A 23,829-nucleotide genomic window follows, 5' to 3' on the forward strand; every position below is an offset into this window, starting at 1 on the left:
CATTTTTTTTAACAATTTTTTTTAAAATTAATTAATTTATTTATTTATTTTTGGCTGTGTTGGGTCTTCGTTTCTGTGCGAGGGCCTTCCCTAGTTGTGGGGAGCGGGGGCCACTCTTCATCGCGGTGCATGGGCCTCTCACTGTCGCGGCCTCTCCTGTTGCGGAGCACAGGCTCCAGACGTGTAGGCTCAGCAGTTGTGGCTCACGGGCCCAATCGCTCTGCGCCATGTGGGATCTTCCCAGACCAGGGCTCGAACCTGTGTTCCCTGCATTGGCAGGCAGACTCCCAACCACTGCGCCACCAGGGAAGCCCCACCATTTTTTAAAGCTTATTTTCTCTGTGTCTATCCCAGCACCTCAAATAGCATCTGGCACACAGTAGGTGCTTTCTAATCGGATACCACAGGGCAGAATTCTTCACACAAACCTACATCTATTAGTATAATCCTCACGGTCTGCCATACACACTATCATACCACAGTCCTACTCCACTCTCCACCAGTCAGTCACTTTCTATCATAGCACATTCTCACAGTTAATATCACAAATGTCACACACAATAACACAATAACACACATGGTCACAGAAATGCACCATGCTCACTCCAACACACAGAGTTTTGCATAGTTACTCTCACAGAAACACACACACAATGACAGAATCAAAGGGTGGTGCACTAACTCACAAAATCAGTCAGGTGACAGAAACTTAAACAAATAAAAACTTAAAATATAATCACTGTTGTTCTAAGGGGGTATAGAGTCAGGTTAAGGAGCCGTGGAGTGTCGGGGGAGAAGTGTAATCAGGGAAGCCCTCTTGGAGATGAGACATTTGTATCTGAACGTAGGGAACTTTGAAGATACCCGACATAGGAGCCATTTTAGGAAGAGGGGACACAGTCACATCCACCATCACTAAATCACAAACACAGGAACCATATGCAAAGGATGACACTCTCTACCCTGACCCCTCCCCTCCTGCCTTCAAGGTAAACCATTCCCTAAGAACGCCCTAGGGAAGGCGGGACTGGGTGGAAGCATAATGCACCTGCGCACTCCGCTCCCAACTGCCCACCACACACCACACACTTTTTTCAGGTTCCCCAGCTCAAAGAGAGGAACTCACTCTTCACGCACTTTGTGTAGACGCGAGCGCACTAGCGCGCGCCCACACACCACCCGGCCCCCTGCGACTAGCCCAAGGCTTGTAATTCTCTGCTGCGTTGCTTAGAGAGGTGAACCGAAACCCTGTGCCTGCGCACTTCAATCCCAGACCGTCTAGTGTGACGCTCGGCCAGTCTCTGTGGCTGACCCAGGCTCGGAGCTGAGAGGAATCATCGGGACTTCCAGGCTACTTCTGCAAGGCCAGGGAGAGGTCGGCGTGGCAAGAGCCGGGGCAGAGGGGGCGGTGTTACGAACCCCCAGAGGAGCTGAGCTGTGGCAGTTGAACTCCCGGGTGCCGAGCCTTTTTCTGGTCAGGACTACATTTCCCAGTGGCCCCCGCGAACACTGGGCCCGCTGCCCCTTTGTGTCCTCCGGAGGCCAGGTCGCTTCTTTCCGGGCCCGCGGAGGCTGGGTTCCCTCAGATTCAGGGCAGGAGGTGGGCCCGAGAGGAGGTTACCCGAGTTTTCCGGGCTTGGACCTGGTCTTCCGGTACTTCAGTTCTGCAGGTAGGAAGTGGGTTGAGAGCGGCCTGTGGGTCACCCTGACGTCGGTCCCCGGGCCTTCTGTGTGACTCTTCGTGTGAGACGGGGTTGAGACCTTACGGTGCGTGAGCCTGTCACCCCATGTGCCTGTACACATCGTATCTGTGTGACTGTGGGTGCGAGTGAGTCGATGGTTGGTGCCACAGAGGGCGAGACTGTGAGCGGGGGCGGGAGGGTACTCTGTCTCCCGTTGTTCCTGTATCCTCGGCCTCTTTGTGACTGGAGTGTGAGATCACCGGTTGTGATACCCTAGTATTTGAGGCTGGGGGCTATGGGAGAGGGTGACGGTGTGAAACTGCCCGTACCCGTGGCCGCTGTGATCTGTGTAAGATGGTGGTTGGCGCTGTAGTTTTTAAGAATCTGTGGGTGTGTGTATGTTGTGTGTTTTTTTTTTTGCCGGGGGGGGGCGCTGAGTGAGACTCTGTGCCACCAGTATCTATTAACGCTAACCAGGTGATGCCAGTGTGCCACCAAGTTTCAGAACCACTGATCTACTGGAGAGGAGAAGGAAAGTGGAGTCACGAAGACCTTTATTTGATCTCGGTGCTGTTATTTATTAGCTGTGTGTCTTTATGCAAATGATTACATTACTTGGAGTTTTTATTTGTAAAATCTAGAAAATCTCTTGTTAAAATAATAAATTAGGAAGTGATTTAGGCACAGGTTAAATTGTATGCAAGCAGATTTCTAGGTCTCCATTCTGCCTTCTCTCTATTGGAGGGAAGGGTGCAACAGAGGAAAGAGAAGCAAAAAAATTCTAGGCTAGTGATTCTGAATGCTGCAAGGAAAGCCTAGTTTCTCATGTTCTCTTCCCCATCTCACTCATCTAAGGACACTGCCATTTCCCAAGAGAAGAGTCAAGGGGAGGAAAGAATGGCTGTTGGACTTCTTAAAGCCATGTACCAGGTGAGCTGGTGTTTTCTCTTTCCTGAAATATTTTCCTGCTTTTCAAAACAAGCAGACATTAATTTTCCTTCTGCTGAAACTTTTCTGGGTGACCAATCATGTCACTTCTTAAAACCCTCCAATGGATTCCCACCTGCTTCTGGATAAATGTTGAAGTCCTTGCCTTGGCTTGCAAGGCCCTACATAAACTGGTCCCTGGCTAACCCTCTGACCTCATCTAATTTTTCCCACTCTGTATTTCACTCACTCGGTTCCAGCCACACTAGCTTCCTTATAGTGATTTGAGTACATTCTTAACTCATGGCCTTGCACTTACTGTTCCCTCTGCCTAGAATGCTGTTCCCCCAGATACAGACCAACTTCTTCATTCTGGTCTCTGTCCAAATGTTCATTCATTCAACAAATTTTTGCTAAGCACCTATTAACTAAGGAGGCTTAATCCTAGTCTTCTTTTCTGCTCTATCTACACTCACTCCTTTGTTGATCTCACCCTGTTTCACAGCTTTATATACCATCTATATGCCAACAACTACCAAATTGTATACAGCCCAGAAATCCAGACTCATATATCCAACTACCTACTCAGCATCTTCATTTGGTTGTGGAATGGATACCTCAAATTTAGATGTCTCAAACTGAGTGAAATGAGCCATTGGAAGTTTGGGAGCATAGGAGTGGCATGATCTGATTCCCATTTAATAAGATCACTCTGGCTGCTATTGAAAATAAACTGAATGGGACAAGGATAGAAACAGGAAAATCAATTGGAAAACTCTTACATACTTCCCCATCTAAGATGTTCAAGCTAAAAGTCTTCCATTAGGAAATTCTGTTTGTCCTGCCTTCAAAATATATCCAAAATCTGACCACTTATTACTACCACCAGTTTCCATTCTGGTATAAACCAACATCTCTCACCTGGATTATTGCTATGCTCTTCTAACTTGTCCCTCTACTTACACCCTAACTGTCTTTAGTCTATCCCCAACAGAGCAGCCAAAGTGATCCTGTTACGCATGTCATATTATGTCATTCCTCTTCACATCAGGGAGAGAAACAATGGAAAGTATAGACAACTCTTTAAAATAGTTTAGCTGTAAGGGAAGAAGAGAAATGAGTGGTAACTGAAGGAGAAACTGTAGTCAACAAGGTTTTTTACAGATGGGTATATGTCTGTGGGCTGATGTTAAAGATTCAATAGAAAGGGAAATTGAAGATGAAGAGGAGAGAGGAGGGAATTGCTGGAACACTGTGCTTGCGTAGCTGAGAGCAGCTGAGGTCTGGGATACAAGTGGAGGGGTTTGGCCTTTGCTAGGAAAGTGGGCTGTTCATTTATAGTAATAGGATCAAGTTAGAGTTTATGGGCCAGATGCAAGTAGATGTGTAGATGTTGTGGGAATTTGTGGAAATTCTCTTAAAATGGCTTTTGTTTTTTCAGTGAGACAAAGCAAGATCCTTAGCTGAGAGTAAGGATGGGGGAGGAGGTATTGAAGATTGAAGAGAGAGAAGAAAGTATCAAATGGTCATTTAGGAGGGTGGGGGAAATGAATGGACTAGAGAAATGTATCATTTTGGCCCCCTGGAAGTTAGTGATCATGAATTTAAAGTGAGACCAATTAGCATGGTTTCTCTAGCAAAGTTCAGCTGTGCAGGGTACAGAAACAGAGTATGCTGAGTGATGGCTGTGGTTTAACCAGGTAAGTATAGTTAAGTGAGAGGGGGCCGGGCAGTTGAGGGTATATGCATGGGGGTGATTATAACAAATGGTTGTTCTAGGAAGTGAGGGTATGTGGGGGTGAAGAACAGTGAAAACGTGGTGAGATCAATGATTTGTAGGTTCTAATGGGGTCGAAGAATTATCCTAATTGGGGTACCAGAGGGAAAAAACTGGAATATAGGAGGTGGAAGTGAGAGTGGGAGAGTTGAGCTTATGGAGGGTTTTGTACTTATTGGTAACGACAAGGTCTAGGGCATGATCATGAAGTGAGCGACTGTAGAAGTGTGGAAGACAGGCTTATTGGAGAAAATGGGGTCAGAGAACTGAGAGGCCAGGCTGTTGGGAGGGTTATTTATATGGATATTGAAATGACCAAAGCTTATGTTTGATGGGAGTAGCATTGGAGAGAGAACAGTGAGCCAGATGCTAAAGTGTTCAAGTAATGCCAGAGAATTTGTATCTACCAGGAATTGGTAGATAATGGAAACAAGAAGTGATAGTGACATAGCCTGATTTCATGAGGTTGAAAACTAGGTATATTTTAGGGAAAAGGGTGGGGCAATGGTATGGAAACAAGTGTAAGGAGCAAAGAGGTCACCTACCTCACCTCCACGTGCTGTAGTACAAGGGATGTGAGAAATAAGACAGTCACCACATGACAGGGCTTCAGGGAAAGTTGTCTTCTCCGCTGGGAATCATGTTTCTGTAAGGCAAAAAGGTTAAGGGAACTGTTGACTTTCTTTAGACTGGTTTGATTATAATTATGAATGGATTTTGAAACCAAGTATTTGGTTAGAGTTCAAATATTTTAAGAGGTTCTTTGTTAGAGGTCAAATATTTTAAGGTTAGAGTTTAAGCTCCTTATGTTGACATTGTAATTATTTTCATTGACTGTATAAATTAACTTAAAGAATCAGTGAAAAAATATGTATGTTGTATATAAAAAATTTATACATTTATTATACATATTTATGTAAGCTAAGGAAAACATTTTTGGAAGCATGTATACCACATGAACCAAACTTTTAACAGGAGCATTTCTGCAGTATATGAAGGATGTTATTGCTAGGGCAGAGAGGGAGAAATTCACAAACTACTTAATATAATTAAATAAGAAAAAAAGTTACTGTGTGTTGAAAAAACACTTTAAGAATTTTTATTTTGTAGAGACAGTTTTTTTAACTATGACAAAATTGTATCAAATGCCCAATTAAAAATCTTGCTTTGACAGATTCACCTCTTCTAATTTTGTAAAAAAAGAAAAAAATTTATGAGTGTGTATGTGTGTGTGTGTATCCATCCCCACAACACATAATGTATGTTAGTTTTCATCAGGTGGTCACATTATAGAAACCTGGAATCCAGCTGAATCATAGCATAGCTCCAAGTTTTTAAGAACTTTGCTCAGCCCCTAAGCAAAAACAGTATTATGAGTGGAACACTCATTTCTTTACACAAAATTTTAAGTACTCTCTATAAAAGTATTTGAATTTTAATGGACTTGATCATTTGTTTTGCTTGTTCTAGAACAATTTTCAGAGATACAGCAAGCACTTTATGGTCTCATTTTTGACCCTCTTATAGCTTCTTGAACTTTGCAAACCATTCATTCATTAATTCAGTTTATTCAGCAAATATCTGAATGCCTCATGTGTGCCAGATACTGTTCTATAACTGGGATATAGCAGTGACCAAAACAAAAACATACTCTGCCCTCATGGACTTTACATTTTAATGGAGGTGAGGAGCAGACAATAAATAACAAAATAATTAAGTACCATGGAGAAAAATAAGGAGGGTTAGGGGAATAGGGAACTGGGGTAAGAGCATTGCTTTTTTTATATACAGAACAATCTGAGAAGTACAAAAGCCCTGAGGGGGAACATTCTTGACATATTTGAGGATGTAATGTATGGGAGAGCCCTGTGCGCCTGGGGCAGAATGAATGAGGTGAGTATGGGAAGAGATGAGGTTGTTTCACTTCATTTATTTATTTCATTTCAGGAGTTGGTGACCTTCAGAGATGTGGCTGTAGACTTCTCCCGAGAGGAGTGGGATTGTCTGAATTCTTCTCAGAGGCATCTGTACAGTAATGTGATGTTGGAGAACTACAGGATCTTGGTATCACTGGGTAAGAATATCTTCTTGTAAAATTGAGCTTATACTCATAAGGGGCACTTTGCTACCACCATTGTTGTGAATTTTTAGATAGCATCTGTAGTGCTTGGCTGAAAGTCTGCTGCCTGTGCCAAAGTAATGGGTTAATATTTGTGGAGTTGGCAGTGAACAGGTCTATTATTAATCTGTGTTGGAAGCTTCAGCTTCCCTGTCCTTTGAATACATGTCCTTATCACAGTTTTCTCTGGCTTACTGCAAGCTCCCTCTTCCCTGATGATCTAAGAATTGGATGTGAGTTCTGGGATATCTACAGCATGACCAAATTCTGTTTCTTATATGCAGGACTTTGCTTTTCTAAACCAAGTGTGATATTATTGTTGGAACAAGGGAAGGAGCCCTGGATGGTAAAGAGAGAGCTGACAAAAGACTTGTGCTCAGGTGAGTGAAGAGGAATAGGCAGGCAAAAACCTTTGCAGGTGACAGCCCAGCTTGACTGAAAGGTATCACACCTCTTCACTCTTCTTTGTTGTTGGCATGTTCCTCTCAAATGTCCTAGGTCTTAGTAGAAACTTGAGTCCTTTTAGTGTGTTCTCCCAAAGTTGATATTCTAAACTGTCTCTCCTTTCACATTTTGCCCCCTCTTATTTATTCTCTGAGTCCCCTTCCTTCCCAGTCTCATAAACCTCTTCCAGTCTTTAAAAAAATCTTTTCCTAATCTGATGAACTTTTGATGAACTACAAACAGCTGTAACTGAAGTAACAAGTTCAAATCCTGACACTTACATGCATTGGAACTTTGGGCAAGTTACTTAACCTCTCTGTGCCTTTGTTTTGTCATCTGTAAAATGGGATAATATTTTTAAGGTGCTTTCAACAGTTCCTATCTCATATTATGAGCTCAAAAGCTGTTAGCTGCTAGTATTATAATAGTAGTAGTTTATCTCTAAATGCCTCATTTTTCTCTTAATGGTCAGTTCATTCATTCCTTTAATCAACATTTATTGAATTTGTACTTTAAACAGAGTACTTGCAAGATGCTAGGGTATTATACATTTATGTAAATAATCAAATAGTTGATAGGCTTGTAGCAGAGATAAAATATGACTGAAAATGGCACACATGAAAAGAAAGCTGACATGAAGGAAGCTCAGAGAGAGGTGAGAGAGGAGTCTGCTTAGTTGGGAAGATGGTCTTTAACAAAAACACAGGTCAGGGACTTCCCTGATGGTCCAGTGGTTAAGACTCCTCACTTCCACTGCAGGGGGCGTGGGTTTGATCCCTGGTCAGGGAACTAAGATCCTGCATGCGGTGTGGTGAGGCCAAAAAAAAAAGGTCAGAAGCTAGAAAACATTTGAGGGGTTAGCTTTGTGGTGTAGGAAGGATTTTCAGATAGGCATAGGAAGCATTAAGGTAAAATGAAGGACTTAAAGTTCAGAAGAAAATTAGGGTCATTGTAAACATCTCTGTCAACACTACTCCCCAACTCATTCCCACCCCTTCCACTACCTCTCCCCAATCTTTTATGTTCATGTTCAGTTTTCTAAGGAAAAATTTTGATATGGAACTGTAGTATCAAAGAATACGTGGCTAAATTTTATTTATTAATTATTATTATTAAATAAATCATACACACATAAATATATTAGACTAAATATGTACTTTAGGTAATAATATAACAAAAAATGTACCTGCTTCTTAACTTAGGATATAAAAGATTGTCAATGCCATTTTAGGTCCTCAAGGGCCCCTGCCTAGTGATATATCACTCTCTACTCTTGGACCATCTCTACCACTCACTAGGGTAACCATTATCCTACAATTTTGCTTATCATTTCTTGACTTTTCTTTATTGTTGGTGCCATATATCCCTAAACAAAATACTTATATTTGCATATTTTCAATTTTTTATACATGGAAATATAGTGTACAGATAATTCTGACTTTTTTCAACTCAGAATTATATTCCTGAGATTCATCCATGTTGATTTTAGTAACTATTTTTCATTGAATTTATTTTTCTTGTTGAAATGTAATGTATTCCACTGTGAAAAATCACAATTTATCCATTGAAGGGCATTTGAGTTGTTTCAGTTTTATGTTATTATAAATGTTACTGCTATGAACCTTATTATACATGACTGATGGTGTACATATGCTGGAGTTCATGTAGAGAATATAGCCAGGAATTTACTGCATAATGCTATTTTACTTTCCAGATTACTTGTACTAATTTACATTTCTAACAGCTGTGTGTAAGAGTATTCATTGCTCCACATTCAGAATTGACAAATTTTTAAATTTTTTGCAAATTTGATGGGTATGAAATATTATCTCCTTATACTTGTCATCTGAATTTCCTTGATTACTAAAAAAATTTGGCATCTTTTTATATATATAAATGGCCATTTTGATTTCCTCTTCTGTGAAGTGCCTGCTCAAGTCCTTTGTTCAGTTTTGGGAATATATATATTTTTTATGAAGTATAGTTGATTTACAATATCATATTAGTTTCAGGTGTACAACATAGTGATTTGATATTTTTATAGACTATACTCTATTTAAAGTTATTATAAAATATTGGGTATATTCCCTGTGCTATACAATATATCCTTGTTGCTTATTTATTTATTTACTTTTTGCTGTGCCATGCGGCTTGTGGGATCTTAGTTCCCTGACCAGGGATCGAACCCAGGCCCACTGCAGTGAAAGCACCAAGTCTTAGCCACTGGGCCACCAGGGAATTCTCACTTATTTATTTTATACATAGTAGTTTGTACCTCTTAACCCCCTACCATTATCCTGCCCCTCCCCCATACCTTCTTTGTACTGGTAACCACTAGTTCATTCTCTGTGAGTCTGTTTCTGTTTTGTTATGTTCATTTGTTTGTTTTATTTTTTAGATTCCACATATAAGTGATAACATACAGTATTTGTCTTTCTCTGTCTAACTTATCACTAAGCCTAATACCCTCCAGGTCCATCCATGTTGTTGCAAATGGCAAAATTTCATTCTTTTTTTGTGACTGAGTAGTATTCCATTATATATATTCACATACATATATATATATAGGTATATATGTCACATCTTTATCCACTCGTCTGTTAATGGACACTTAGATTGCTTCCATATCTTGGCTATTGTAAATAATGCTGCTATGAACATTGGGGTGCATGTATCTTTTTGAATTAGTGTCTTTGTTTTCTTTGGATATGTACCCAGGAGTGGAATTGCTGGATCATATGGTAGTTCTATTTTTAGTTTTCTGAGGAACCTCTGTACTGTTTTCCATAGTGGCTGCACCAATTTACATTCCCACCAACAGTGCAAGAGGGTTCCCTTTTCTTCACATTTGTTATTTGTGGTCTTTTTAATGATAACCATTGTGAAATGTATGAGATGATATCTCGTGGTTTTGATTTGTGTAGCTTATGTTTTTGATTTTGATATTTTGTTTTAAGAAACCTTTCTATATTCTGAAGTCATATGGGTGTTCTCAAATTGTCTTCTAAAGATTTTCCTTTTACGTTTAGGGCCATAATCCAATTGAGATTGATTTTTGAGATTGAAGTAAGTATTTAATTTCTAAAACCAAACGTCCCAGACATTTACTGAAGAAATGAGCTCTCTTTGCTTATTGTTCTGAATGTTACTTCTTAATATATCAGGTTATAGTATATTTATGGCTCTGCTTTTGAGCTCTGTTCCATTCCATTGATCTCTGTTTTCTTACGCCAGTACCACACTATCTTAAATATTTTAATGTAATACTTCAATATCTGTTAGGGTAAGTCCTATACCTTGTTTATGTTCTTCAGAATTTCTTGTTTGCCCTTTGGCCATATAACTAAAGTTTAGGTCAATTTCCACTAGAAAACAACAAAAAGCTATTGGCTTTTGGTTCAAATTTTATTCTATATATCAATTTTGGAATTTTTTTAAATTTGTGAACACAGTTTATCTCTCCATTTACTTAGGTCTTTAAATTTCCTTCAAATGTGTTTTGTAATTTTCTCCATAAAGGCCATGCACATCTTCTATTAGATTAATTCCTAGGCATTTTAGTTTTGTTCCTGTGTTAAATGTTGTCTGTGTTTTCAATTTGTTGCTCATACATAGAAATAAAGTTAACTTTTGTACTTTGACCTTATATCCAGCAACATTGCCAAGCTCTCCCATTAATACTAGTAACTTTTAGATTTCCTTGGCTTTTTCTGTGGGCGGGCATGTCTGTGAATAATGGCAGTTCCTTCATTTTAAATTCTTATACCCTTAGTTTCTTTTTTCTGTTACCCTGTCTTAGATCACCAATATGGTATGAACCAAAGTAGTGATAGCAGGCATTTTTATCAGCTTCTGGTCTCAATGAAAGTGCTTTAATATTTTGTAATTAATAATTCTGATGTTTAAATGTTTCTGGTAGATACCCTTTCATTACTGTTTGCTAGAGTTTTGATTGTATAAAGCTTTTGAGTTTTAATGCCTTTCTGTAACTGTAGATGATTAGATGATTTTTACTTTTTCATCTGTTTATGTAGTGAATTACATATGACATTTTTAATGTTGAACCAATCTTGTATTCCTGAGACAAACCCATCTTGATCTTTTCCATTCATTGCTAGCTGCTATTTGCCAATATGTTATTTAGTTTTTTTGCATCTATGTTTGTCAGTGAGGTTGGCCTTCAGTTTTTCCCTTCATGTACTCTTCTTGTCAGATTTTGGAATCAGGGTTGTCCAAGTTTCATAAACTCTGTTGGTGAGTATTCCTCTTTTTCTTCCTTAGAAGAATTTGGGTAAAATTTTTAAAATTTGTCTTTTGAATGTTTGGTAGAACTTTGTTCATCTTGGCCTGGGATTTTTTGTGTGTGAAAAGAACTTAAACTAATAATTCAATTTCTATTATAAGATTTTGTTTTTTATTCCTCCTATAGTCATGGAGTTATGGTATTTTTTCTAAAAATTTATAATTCTCATGTAAGTTTTCAAATTTATTAGATAAAGTTATTCATTATTTTCTCTTATCTGAAGTTGGTAGTATATGTAATTATGACCTCTTTTTCCTTCTAAAAAGGGAGAAACAAGTCTTTCAACTTATTAATGTTTTCAGACATTTTTTACTTCACTGATCCTCTCTAATTTATCTTTAAAATGTTTTCATGTATTTCTCCTCTACTATTTTATTTCTCCTAAATTTTTTATGCTATTTTCTCTCTCTCTCTTTTTTGCTGGCTTTTAAACTTAGATAATTCAGTGTTTTTGAGGCTTTCTCTTTTCTATTATAAGCATTTAAGACTATATTAGGAATATAGTTCACATGTTTTGATATGTAGTATTTTTGTTATCATTGTATATCTTAGCATTTTCTAATTTCCATTGATTTTTTTTCTTGACTGTGAATTATTTGGAAGCTTTAAATTGCAAATTGAAGTTTTTTGTTTGGTTTAACTACATTGTGATTGGAGGATATGGTCTAGTTAACATGCATTCTTTGAAATACTTTGAAACCTCTTTTACATCTTAGGGGTTAATTTTGGTAAATATACTGTGTGTTCTGGAGAATGTCTGTTTGCTGCTTGTGGAGTACAGCATTTGATATATGTTCATTGGATTAAGCTCATTAATTGTGCTGGTCAATTCTTCTGTGTATTGATTTTTTAAAAAAAATCTCTTTGAGCATTATTTTGAGAGTATTTTATAAGGTGATATGTTTGGGGGATTATCTTTCTGGTAATCCCAGAATGATTATCTTTCTGGTGAATTCTTATATTATTGTTACTCTTTAAATCTAGTGATGATTCTTCCCTTAACTATTTAGCTTAATATTAACATAACTATATTAGCCTTCCTTTGTTAATATTTCCTTAGTTTAGTTTGTCCCACCCCCTTACTCTCTTACTTTCTATGTGTTTTTTTTTTTTTTTTTGTGAACTGTATATAGCTAAACATTTTTTTGTCCAGTCTGATAATCTAATTGTGTTCTTGTTGAGTTTTAGGAGTTCTTTATGTACTCTGGATATTAACCCCTTTTCAGATACATGATCTGTAAATATTTTCTCCCATTCCTACTGTGGGTTGCCTTTTCACTCTGTTGATTATATCTTTTTGATGCACAGAAGTCTTTAATTTTCATGAACTCCAATTTGTCTACTTTTTTCTTGCCTGTGCTTTTGGTATCATAACCAAGAAATCATGGCTGAATATAACGTCATGAAGATTTTTCCCTATGTTTCCTTCTAAGATTATTTTAGTTTTAAGTTTTAGGTTTAAGTCTTTGATCCATTTGGGGTTAATTTTTGTATATGGTGTAACAACTTCTTTGTTTTGCATGTGGATATTTAATTTTTCCAGCACCATTTATTGAAAAGCCTGTCCTTTCTCCATGGAATGGTCTTGGCATGCTTGTGAAAAATCATTTGACCATGTATGTGAGGGTTTATTTCTGAGCTCTCTGTTTTCTATTCCATAGGTATATATATCTATCTTTATGTCACACCACACTGTTTTGAGTACTGTATCTTTGTAATAAGTTTTGAAACCAGAAAGTGTGAGACCTCCAACTTTCTTCTTCCCTTTCAAGATTCTTTTGACTATTCAGGGTCCATTGAGATTACATATGAATTTTTGGATCAATTTTTCTATTTCTGGAAAAAGCATTGGGATTTTGATAGGTATTGCATTGAATCTCTAGATAGTTTTGCGTAGTTTGGACATCTTAACAGTATTAACTTCTAATCCATGAACACAGGATGTCTCCATTTATTTATATCTTTAATTTCTTTCAGTAATGTTTTGTGATTTTCATTGTAGAAGTCTTTCACATTCTTGATTAATTCCTAAATATTTTATTCTTTTTTGATGCTATTGTAAATGGAGTTGTTTTCTTAATTTTCTTTTCAGATTGTTCATTGTTAGTGTATAGAAATGCAACTGATTTGTGTGTGTTGACTTTGTATTCTGCTACTGTGTGGAATTTGTTTATTAGTTATAACAGGTGTTTGTTTTTCTTTTGTGGAGTGTTTAGGATTTCTACATGTAAGATCATGTTGTCTACAAACAAACAATTTTATTTCTTCCTTTCTAATTTGGAGGTTTTTAAATTTGTTTTTCTTGCCTAATTGCTCTGGCTAGAGTCATTTCTGACTTTAGTTGAATTGCTCTTTTTTCTTAATCAGTCTTATTAAAGGTTCATCAGTTTTGTTGATCTTATTGAAAAAACAACTCTTGGTTTAGTTGATTCTTTCTATTGCTTTCTTAATTCTCTATCTGGTTTATCTCTGCTTGAATCTTTATTATCTTCTTCTTTCTTCTAGATTTGGCTTAGTTTGCTCTTTTTCTAGTTTGTTAATACTGTTGATTTGAGATCTTTCTTCTTTTGTGATGTAAACCTTCACAGCTATAAATTTCCCTCTTAGCACTGCTTCTGATGCATCCCATAAATTTTGGTATGTCATATTTTTATTTTTATTTGTCTTAAGATATTTTTAAACTCTTCTGTGATTTCTTCTTTGACGCATTGGTTGTTTAAGTGTGTGTTGTTTAATTTCCACATATGTGTGGATTTTCCAATTTTTATTTTGCTATTGATTTCTAGTTTCATTCCATTATGATTAAAAAAGATAGTTAATTTGATTTCAATCTTTTGAAATTTATTAAGACTTGTTTTATGGCTAACATATAGTCTATCCTGGATTCATGTTTATTTTCTTGATGAATGTTAGGATTTAAAAAAAAATTTTTTTTTATTCATGGTGTTTTTGTTTTTGTTTTTTTGGCCATGCCACACAGCTTGTGGGACCTTAGTTCCCCAACCAGGGATTGAACCCGGTCCCAACGCAGTGAAAGTGCCGAGTCCTAACCACTGGACTGCCAGGGAATTCCCTAAAAAAAAAAAAAATTCTTGCAGTGAGTTTGCCAAACTGCAAAATCTGAGAGGACAGCATTCCACAAGATTGTACTTATTTCAAACACCAGCTGCAGGTTAGGGGATCCTCAGGGCCACCCTCATTTCTGACCCACTGGCTACATGTTTGGGAGTGCCTACAGTCACCCTCAGGTTTAATAATTCACTAGAATGACTCACAGAACTCAGGGCAAGAGCTATATTATGATTACAGCTTTACTATAACAAAGACTACAAATCAGAACTAGCCAAAAGGAGAGACACCAAGGGTGAGGGCGGGGAGAGTTGCAAATGTGAAGTTTCTGTTGTCCTAAGGGCCCACCAGGCATCTCAATATTCAAAAGAATATTACCAACCAGGGAAGTTCTCACAAGCTTCAGTGTCCAGAGTTTGTTTTTTTTTGTTTCATTATGTAGGCATGATTGAGTGAATCATTACCCAGCATGACTCAATCTCCAGCCTTCCTTCCTTTCCCAAAAGTCAGACTGATATCATGGTGGCTCAGAGCTCCAACCCTTTAATCATATGGTTCGTCTTTCCAGCATGGTTAGCCTCCAACCTGAGTCATCTATCTCGTTAGCAAAAACTATCTAGGGGCTCATCATGAGTCACCTTATTAGTATTAACTATCAGGTGTAGTCCAAGGGGCTCACCATGAATAACAAAGACACTCCTTAGAGGAGTTTAGATGGCTTAGAGGTTACCTCCTGGGAAATAGGGACAAAGGCCTGCCGAATTCCTTATTGCACAGTTCTTCTAAGAAATCACAATAGGCTCTGACTGTAATTGAATGGACATAATAGGTAAATTTAGTCAGACTTCGTGGCTTTACATTGTTGGTTCCTCATATACAAAAGCAAAGTGTGCATCTTCTCCCTTTATTCAAATTTTTTGGGGTGGTCCATCATTAGAATTGTAAAGCTTTTGTTCTTTTCTTAGAAAGTTTATTTCTAGGGTTTTTTCCCTCTTCATTGTTGTTGTTGTTATCAATGTTAAAGATATCTTCTGAGATTAATTATTTTCTTTATGCTTTCTTCTATTGCTTTTTAAAATTGATTCTAAAATTGCAAAATAATATTCTTATTTGAAAAAAAGAAGTATAAATAGTACAGTAATTTCCCACATAGCTTTTATATTCTATTCTATATTCTATTCTTTTATTTATCTAATTATTCATATGTGGTGTTTTGCAAGCCCCAATGTATACTTTGTATATAAAGAAAGATAATTTTTATTAATGGTTACTATTACTAGCTGTCTTTTTTTGGGGGGGGCCACACCACACGGCTTGGGGGATCTTAGTTCCCTGACCAGGGATTGAACCTGTGCCCTTGGCAGTTAAAGCATTGAGTCTTTAACCACTGGACTGCCAGGGAATCCCCTTTGTGACATTTCTTGTCCTCCCGTGACATTTCTTAATAATATATTCCAAACTGTGTATATTATTGTGAAAGTATATTTTATACTTTTTCAGTATAAAGCATTGAACAAGTTGATTTTTATTATAACCTTTAATATCATGGGGTATTAATGTTCTCAGCCCTGATTTTTTCTTGCTTACATTTGTCCTTCTTAATCTCTTTGAGTTTCTTCTCTTTTCCTGAATATCTTAATGTTGGAGTGCTCCAGGGTTCACTCCTCGCTCCTTTCTCTTCTATCTACACTCATTCTCTTAGTAATTTAGTCTCTTTAAATACCATCTATATGCTGGCAACTCCCAATTTAAAAATCTCTAGTCCAGACTTCTATCTCTTTTTTTTTCTGAATTATAGTTGATTTACAGTATTATATTAGTTTCAGGTGTACAGCATAGTGATTAAAAATTTTTATAGAGGAGCTTCCCTGGTGGCGCAGTGGTTAAGAATCCTCCTGCCAATGCAGGGAACACGGGTTTGAGCCCTGGTTCGGGAAGATCCCACATGCTACAGAGCAACTAAACCCGTGCGCCACTACTACTGAGCCTGCGCTCTAGAGCCTGCGAGCCACAACTCCTGAGCCCGCGTGCCACAACTACTGAAGCCCACGCGCCTAGAGCCCGTGTTCCGCAACAAGAGAAGCCACCACAACGAGAAGCCCACATGCTGCAACGAAGAGTAGCCCCCACTCACCACAACTAGAGAAAGCCCGCGTGCAGCAACAAAGACCCAATGCAGCCAAAACTAAATAAATAAATACATTAAAAAAAATTTTTAATTTTATAGATTATACTCCATTTATATAATTATGAAATATTGGCTCTATTCCCTGTGCTGTACAATATATCCTTGTAGCTTATTTATTTTATACATAGTAGTTTGTACCTCTAAATCCTCTACCCCTATCTTGCCTCTCCCTGCTTCCCTCTCCTCACTGGTAACTACTAGTTTGTTCTCTGTATCTGTGAGTCTGTTTCTGTTTTGTTATATTCATTTGTTTGTTTTATTTTTTAGATTCCTCATATAAGTGATAACATACAGTATTTGTCTTTCTCTGTCTGACTTATCACTAAGCATAATACCCTCCAGGTCCATCCATGTTGTTGCAAATGGCAAAATTTCATTCCTTTTTAATGACTGAGTAGTATTCTGTTGTATCAGTATACATATACCACATCTTTATCCATTCATCTGTTGATGGATACTTGGGTTGCTTCCATATCTTGGCTACTGTAAATAATGCTGCTCTGAACATTGGGGTGCATATATCTTTTTTATTAGTGTTTTCATTTTCTTTGGATACATACCCAGGAGTGGTATTGCTGGATCATATGGTAGTTCTGGTTTTAGTTTTCTGAGGAACCTCTGTACTGTTTTCCACAGTGGCTGCATCAATTTACATTCCCACCAGCGGTGTAGGAGGGTTCACTTTTTTCCACATCCTCACCAACGTTTGTTATTTGTGGTCTTTTTGATGACAGCCATTCTGACAGGTGTGTGGTGATATCTCACTGTGGTTTTGATTTGCATTTCTCTGATAGTTAGTGATGTTGAACATCTTTTCATGTGCCTGTTGGCCATCTGTATGTCTTCTTTGGAAAAGAAGTTCTTCTGCACAGTTTTTAATCGAGTTGTTTGTTTTTTTGACATTGAGTTGTATAAGCTATTTATATATTTTGGATATCAACCCCTTATCATAGACCTCTACCTTAAACTTAGTCTCACGTGTCCATCTGCCTTCTCAACATTTCCATTTCAAAGTCTAAAAGACATATTAAGTTTATGATGTTTAAATCTGAACTCTGGATCTTCTATACCTCACTACCTAAGCTTGCTGTACCCATAGCCTTTCCCATCAATGTTGATGGCTATTCCATCCTTCCATTGTTCAGACCATGAACTTTGAAGACATGCTTGTCTCATCTCTTTCTGTTACATTCTATATCCAATCTGTCAGTATATCCTCCTGGCTTTTCCTATAAAATATACCTAGAATCTGACCACCTCTGTATACCTCCACTGATATCTCTCTGGTCTGAATCATTATCATTTCTCACACTGATTGCTACAATAGTAGGTCCCCTTCCTTCTCCCCTTGCTCTCCACCTTCCAGTATTTTCATTAAATCATAACTAGATATCACTTCTGTACTCATACCACTTCAGTGGCTCTCTATCTCACTCAGAGTAAGACCAAATTTCTTAGGTGGCCTATAAAGCTTTAATAATCTGATTATCCTTTACCCCCTGACTTCATCTCCTACTACTCAGTCCTCTCCAGCCACACTGGCCTTCTTGCTATTCCTCAAACAAACCAAACATGCTTCTACTTTTAGGCTGTTTCTTCTGCCCAGAATGTTCTTTCTTTAAATATCTAAGTAACTAACTTTTTCACTTCCTTCAAATCTTTGCTTTAATTTTTTGTTTGTTTTTGGCTGAGTTGGGTCTTCATTGCTGCATGCGGGCTTTCTCTAGTTGTGGCAAGCTGGGGCTACTCTTTGTTGCAGTGCGTGGGCTACTCATTGTGGTGGCTTCTCTTGTTGTGGAGCACGGGCTCTAGGCGCACAAGCTTCAGTAGTTGTGGCATGTGAGCTCAGTAGTTGTGACGCACGGGCTTAGTTGCTCCATGGCATGTGGGATCTTCCTGGACCAGGGATCAAACCCGTGTCCCCTGCATTGGCAGGCGGATTCTTAACCACTGTGCCACCAGGGAAGTCCTGCTTTAATGTTAACTTATTAATGATTCCTACCTTTGACTTCACCAACACTCCTGAGCTCTCTTACCCTGCTTTTCTTTTTCTATAGCACTTAGTACCTTCTAACATACAATAAAATTTACTTATTTAGCATTTAATTTCTGTCTCCCCCAAGAACATAAGATCCATGAAGGTAAGGATCTTCGTTTACTCCAATATGAAAGCATATAGAACAGTACCTGGTACAAGGTTCAATAAATGTTCTTGAAAGAAGTAGCTATAAAAATGGAGATTATTTCAGTTCCTGTATTATTCATACATGCATAAAATTATAACTGAGTCCAATCACCTACATAAGTCCTTCTTGACCTGAGATTTACCTTATTGATGTTCTTATAATTCTAATCATTCCTCCTCAAGTTTCTCTATGACCTATTTTCAGTTTCTGTTCTTACACACTTCAGAACTACTTTCATAAATGTACCTTCTGGTACATAATAGAGTAGACATTTTTTTTCTTATTATTTTTCAGACTGGGAATCTGTGTGTGAGACTGAAGAGTTAACCCCAAAGCAGGACATTTATGAAGTGCGATCATCTCAGAAAGTAATAGAAACACTTACAAGCTGTGGCCTTGAGTACTCCAGTTTGAAAGAAGAATGGAAATGTGAGGGCCACTTTGAGAGGCAACCAGTGAATCAGAAGGCATGTTTCAAGGAAAAGACAATCACTCATGAAGAAGCCCCTGTTGATGAAAGAGGACAAGAATATAACAAAACTTGGGGAAGCTTCCATCCCAGCACACTACTTCATACACAACAGATAATCCCCAAAGAGGAGAAAGTACATAAACATAACACACATAAAAGCTTTAAAAAAAAATTAATGGCTATTAAGCCCAAGAGTATCTATACAGAGAAGAAACTTTTGAAATGTAATGACTGTGGGAAAGTCTTCAGTCAGAGCTCATCCCTTACTCTTCATCAAAGAATTCATACCGGAGAGAAACCCTATAAATGTATAGAATGTGGGAAAGCCTTCAGCCAGAGATCAAATCTTGTTCAACATCAGAGGATTCATACTGGAGAGAAACCCTATGAATGTAAGGAATGTAGGAAAGCCTTCAGTCAGAATGCACACCTAGTTCAACATCTGAGAGTTCATACTGGAGAAAAACCTTATGAATGCAAAGTGTGTAGGAAAGCCTTCAGCCAGTTTGCTTATCTTGCTCAACATCAGAGAGTTCATACTGGAGAGAAACCCTATGAATGTATTGAATGTGGGAAAGCATTTAGCAATAGATCATCTATTGCTCAACACCAGAGAGTTCATACTGGTGAGAAACCTTATGAATGTAATGTCTGTGGGAAAGCATTTAGCCTTCGTGCATACCTTACTGTACATCAGAGAATACATACTGGAGAGAGACCCTATGAATGTAAGGAATGTGGGAAGGCTTTCAGCCAGAATTCACACCTTGCTCAACATCAGAGAATTCATACTGGAGAAAAACCTTATAAGTGTCAGCAATGTAGGAAAGCATTTAGCCAGATTGCCTACCTTGCTCAACATCAGAGAGTTCATACTGGAGAGAAACCCTATGAATGTATTAAATGTGGGAAGGCTTTTAGCAATGATTCATCCCTTACTCAACATCAGAGAGTTCATACTGGAGAGAAGCCTTACGAATGTAATGTTTGTGGAAAGGCTTTTAGTTACTGTGGATCCCTTGCCCAACATCAGAGAATCCATACTGGAGAGAGACCCTATGAATGTAAGGAATGCAAGAAAACCTTCAGGCAGCATGCACACCTTGCTCATCATCAGAGAATCCATCTTGGGGAGTCACTGTCACCACCCAATCCAGTCAATCACCAAGTCCTGTAGACTATCTCAAAAATACTTCTGGAATTTATACTCTTTTCTCCATCTCTAATGTTGTCATCCTAGTCTAAGATTCATCTCACCTGGATCACTCTATAGCTTTCTAACAGGTTTTCCTGTATCAACTTTTGGTCCCCTTAAATTCATTTCCCACCATGCACCCAAACTGATCTTTTTCAAGTGTAAGAATACACACATCACTGCCTCCAGTTAAGTTTCTTTGGCTTGCTGTTGTTCTTAAGCTAGCATTCACAGTCTTTACAACTGTCTATGAGGAGCTTCATTATCTGGTTCTTAGATATCTTTCAGCCTTATTTTATTCCAGTCTCTCTGGGCAGTAGGCACTTCCCAGGACTAAGAGCTTAGATTCTGGAAAATCATAGCTCTACCACTAATGTAGCATTGTGTGATTTTGAGTAACTTGCTTGACTTATCTAAACCTCAGGGTTTTCTTTAATTCTTAAAATAGGGATAATAAGGGATACTGTATTGTAGAAATGTGAGTATTAAATGAAATAGTGTCTATTGTAGATTGGTGCATATTAAGTAAGAAATTTGCATGCAAAGTACTTAACATAGTGCATCAAATATAGCAGATATTCAATTTAATAATAATAGCTAACATGCATTGAGTGCCTACTATGCACCAGGCACTGTTCTACATACTCAACATATATTAACTCATTTAATCCTTACAGCTAAAACAAGATTCCTTAGTGGACAAAGCAGAACATCCATGGGAAGCAGCAGGTCAGAACTGGGGAAACCTAAAAACTTTAGAATATATGTGGGAGTGTTTGTACTCTAGGTGAGTAATTGATACAGACAAAAGTAGTAGAACTATAACACAACCAGTTTTAGGAGGTTTCTAAAGAAACAATTGGATAAACTAATTAAAGAAAATGAAGATTCACTGAGAAAAATACAGAACTTATATTTAGATCAAGAAAAGAACAGAGAGCATTGCAATTAACTCCAAAAACCCAATAAACAGAAATTTATACTGTAGAATAAAAAGACATCAGTCCCAGGTAATTGTATGGGTGAATCTAGGTGATTTCAAAAGCATTTAAACTGTTTCATACCATAGAAAAAGTATAAAGTTTATAAATTTTTATCAAGTGATTATAAAATTGAAACCAAAAGGGGACTGAGGGAAGAAAACTACAGTCAAATGTAGTTTGACGACATTTATATATATACACACATGCATATATATATACTTTCATTCATTCAGTAAATTTTGAGTAACTACTGTTTGCCACACACTGATTTAGACATGAGGAGATAAGATGATCAATACAAAGACCATGTCCTCATGGAGTTAAAACAATAGATTTTCTAGGCCCAGAAAACTGAAGAACAATAAAATAAATTGAAGGGTATTATATAGCCTAGGCTGAAGAGACTCAAAATAACAAAGTTATCAGTTACTCCTAATTTACAACTTCACCGCAGTTCCAACCAAAATTCCTCAATGGGCCTTTTTGCCCTTTAATGTCACAGCTTTGTTTTGAAATTCATCTATGAAGTGTGAATTCTAAAGAAACAAAATTATCGAATCTAATCTATTTGTAGAAATTTTGCATATGATAAAGATGGTTTATACCAGTAGAGGAAGGATGGATTTGGGAGTAGTAAAATAATTGACAACGTACATCACGGCAGTAAGGGAAAAAAATAAAACCACAATGAACTATTTCAAAATCATCACATTAACAAAAGCATCACAGTACCTATTACTGGGAAGATGTGGAGCAATAGGCATATTCATACAGTGCAGTTGAAAAAGTTTTTTAAAAATAATTTATCAATATCTGGTAAAGTTGAAGATGTGGATACTCTGACCCAGCAATTCCACACTTAAACCTCTACAGAGCCTCTCCTTATGTGTTCAGGGAGATGTACATGAACACCCACTTCAGTGTTGTTTGTGAAAATGAAAAGTTTAGGGTAAGCAAAACAATCATTAGCATTTAAGTAAGTTAGAATTTAAATTAATGAGCTAGAGGTACTTTTATCAATATGGATACATCTCAGAAACAATATTGAAATCGAACTAGAGGGTATTTTGTATGATATGGTTCATCAAATTGTGATGACCTCTGGGGAGGGAGAAAAATGAGATTGAGGAAAGGATGCAAAGGGAGATATCTTTTAATCATTAATTTCTTTAAAAAATAACTGGCCAGTTATTCTAAATTGATAAAGCTGGTTGTGGGTTTTTATTCTCTGTATCTTTCTATATGTTTAAACTATTTCATAATTAAAAAAACATTTAAGTAATGTTTGCTTTTGTCAGTTATTCCTTCACTATACCTCAGGCATGCCATATTCACCATTCATCCAATCCATAGTCACCATTTTCTTCAGAAAGAAGCTCGTATACAATTGCCTTCCAGATGCAATCACTGTTAACAATTTGGTGACTATCCTTCCAGGCATCAGAGTTTTGAGAATGACTATATTTTTACGCTGAGAGTTTTATAGCCTACTTACTGCATTTTTTTCCCCATCATTCCTTTTTTCCCCCAGCTTAATTGAGGTAGGATTGACAAATTAAAATTATATATATTTAAGGTGTACAACATATTGTTTTCGTATATTTATACACTGTGAAATGATTACCACAATCAAGCTAATTAATATATCCATCACCTCACAGAGTTACCATTCGTGTGTACTACATTTTATCATCAATATGATTAACAATCACTCGCTATTTCCCCCCAACCACTCCAGGCCCTGGCAACCGCTAATCTACTTTCTGCTTCTATGAATTTGACTATCCTGGACATAAGTGGAATTATACAATATGTTGTGTTTTATGACTGACTTCTTTCCATTAGCATAATGTTTTCAAAATCCATGTTGTAGCATGTATCAGTACTTCATTCTCCTTTTAAAAAAAATAGACTTTATGTTTTAGAGAAGTTTTAGGTTCACATCAAAATTGAGTGAAAGGTACAGAGATTTTTTCATATGACCCCCAAACACAACACATGCTTAGCTTCCCCCATTATCAACATTCCCCACTAGAGTGGTACATTTGTTACAGGTGATGAACCTACATTGGCATATTATCACCCAAAGTCCAGAGTTTACATTAGTTTACTCTTGGTATTGTTTATTGTATGTGTTTGGATAACGTTATGATGACACAAATCCACCATTATAATATACAGAGTAGTTTCACTGCCCCGAAATTCCCTGTGTTCCATTTATTTATCCCTGCCCACTAACTACTGGCAACAATAAATTTTTTGTTGTGTCCTTCATTTTGCCTTTTCCAGAATGTTATGTAGTTGATATCATACTGTATGTAGCCTTTTCAGACTGACTGCTTTCACTTAGTAATATGAATTTAAATTTCTTTCATGTCTTTGCATAACTTGATAACTAATTTCTTCTTAGCACTGAATAATATTCCATTGGCAGGATGTACCACAGTTTGTTTATTCATTCACCCGCCAAAAGACATCTTTGTT

At 37.4% G+C, this 23,829-nt stretch overlaps 2 protein-coding genes across 4 annotated transcripts in view; one reads left to right on the plus strand and one right to left on the minus strand.

Annotated features, from left to right (window-relative positions):
* Positions 1-1,110: 1,110 nt before the first annotated feature.
* ZNF570 (zinc finger protein 570) lies at positions 1,111-22,608 on the plus strand. Of its 3 annotated transcripts, none has more exons than XM_028161898.2 (5): positions 1,111-1,670; positions 2,538-2,612; positions 6,334-6,460; positions 6,790-6,885; positions 18,990-22,608. In XM_028161898.2, exons 2-5 carry the CDS (start codon positions 2,580-2,582, stop codon positions 20,342-20,344), a joined length of 1,611 nt encoding a protein of 536 aa, XP_028017699.1. In that variant the 5' UTR covers positions 1,111-1,670; positions 2,538-2,579; the 3' UTR covers positions 20,345-22,608. The 3 variants fall into 3 exon arrangements, with proteins under 3 accessions (XP_028017699.1, XP_007166822.1, XP_057389322.1); XM_007166760.3 differs by lacking the exon at positions 1,111-1,670 and adding an exon at positions 1,671-1,767; XM_057533339.1 differs by lacking the exons at positions 1,111-1,670; positions 2,538-2,612; positions 6,334-6,460; positions 6,790-6,885 and adding an exon at positions 17,186-17,255.
* The window catches only part of LOC102998007 (zinc finger protein 420), a 64,265-nt gene continuing 45,450 nt past the window's right edge, over positions 5,015-23,829 (minus strand). Inside the window, exons 8-9 of the mRNA XM_057533286.1 lie at positions 19,081-19,202; positions 5,015-5,032 (exon numbers count right to left, since the gene is read on the minus strand). The gene's annotated coding sequence lies outside the window, so the exon portion shown is untranslated. The remainder of the gene's footprint in view (positions 5,033-19,080; positions 19,203-23,829) is intronic.

The sequence above is a fragment of the Balaenoptera acutorostrata genome, chromosome 19 (genome assembly GCF_949987535.1).
Source record: "Balaenoptera acutorostrata chromosome 19, mBalAcu1.1, whole genome shotgun sequence".
Taxonomy (NCBI): Eukaryota; Metazoa; Chordata; class Mammalia; order Artiodactyla; family Balaenopteridae; genus Balaenoptera; species Balaenoptera acutorostrata.

Excerpts from the sequence above, each read along its gene's own strand:
- ZNF570 (XM_028161898.2), top strand. The coding sequence starts at position 2,580 with ATGGCTGTTGGACTTCTTAAAGCCATGTACCAG. Across the intron at positions 2,613-6,333 it reads TTCTTAAAGCCATGTACCAG|GAGTTGGTGACCTTCAGAGA; the intron begins GTGAGCTGGTGT and ends ATTTCATTTCAG. Across the intron at positions 6,886-18,989 it reads GACAAAAGACTTGTGCTCAG|ACTGGGAATCTGTGTGTGAG; the intron begins GTGAGTGAAGAG and ends ATTATTTTTCAG.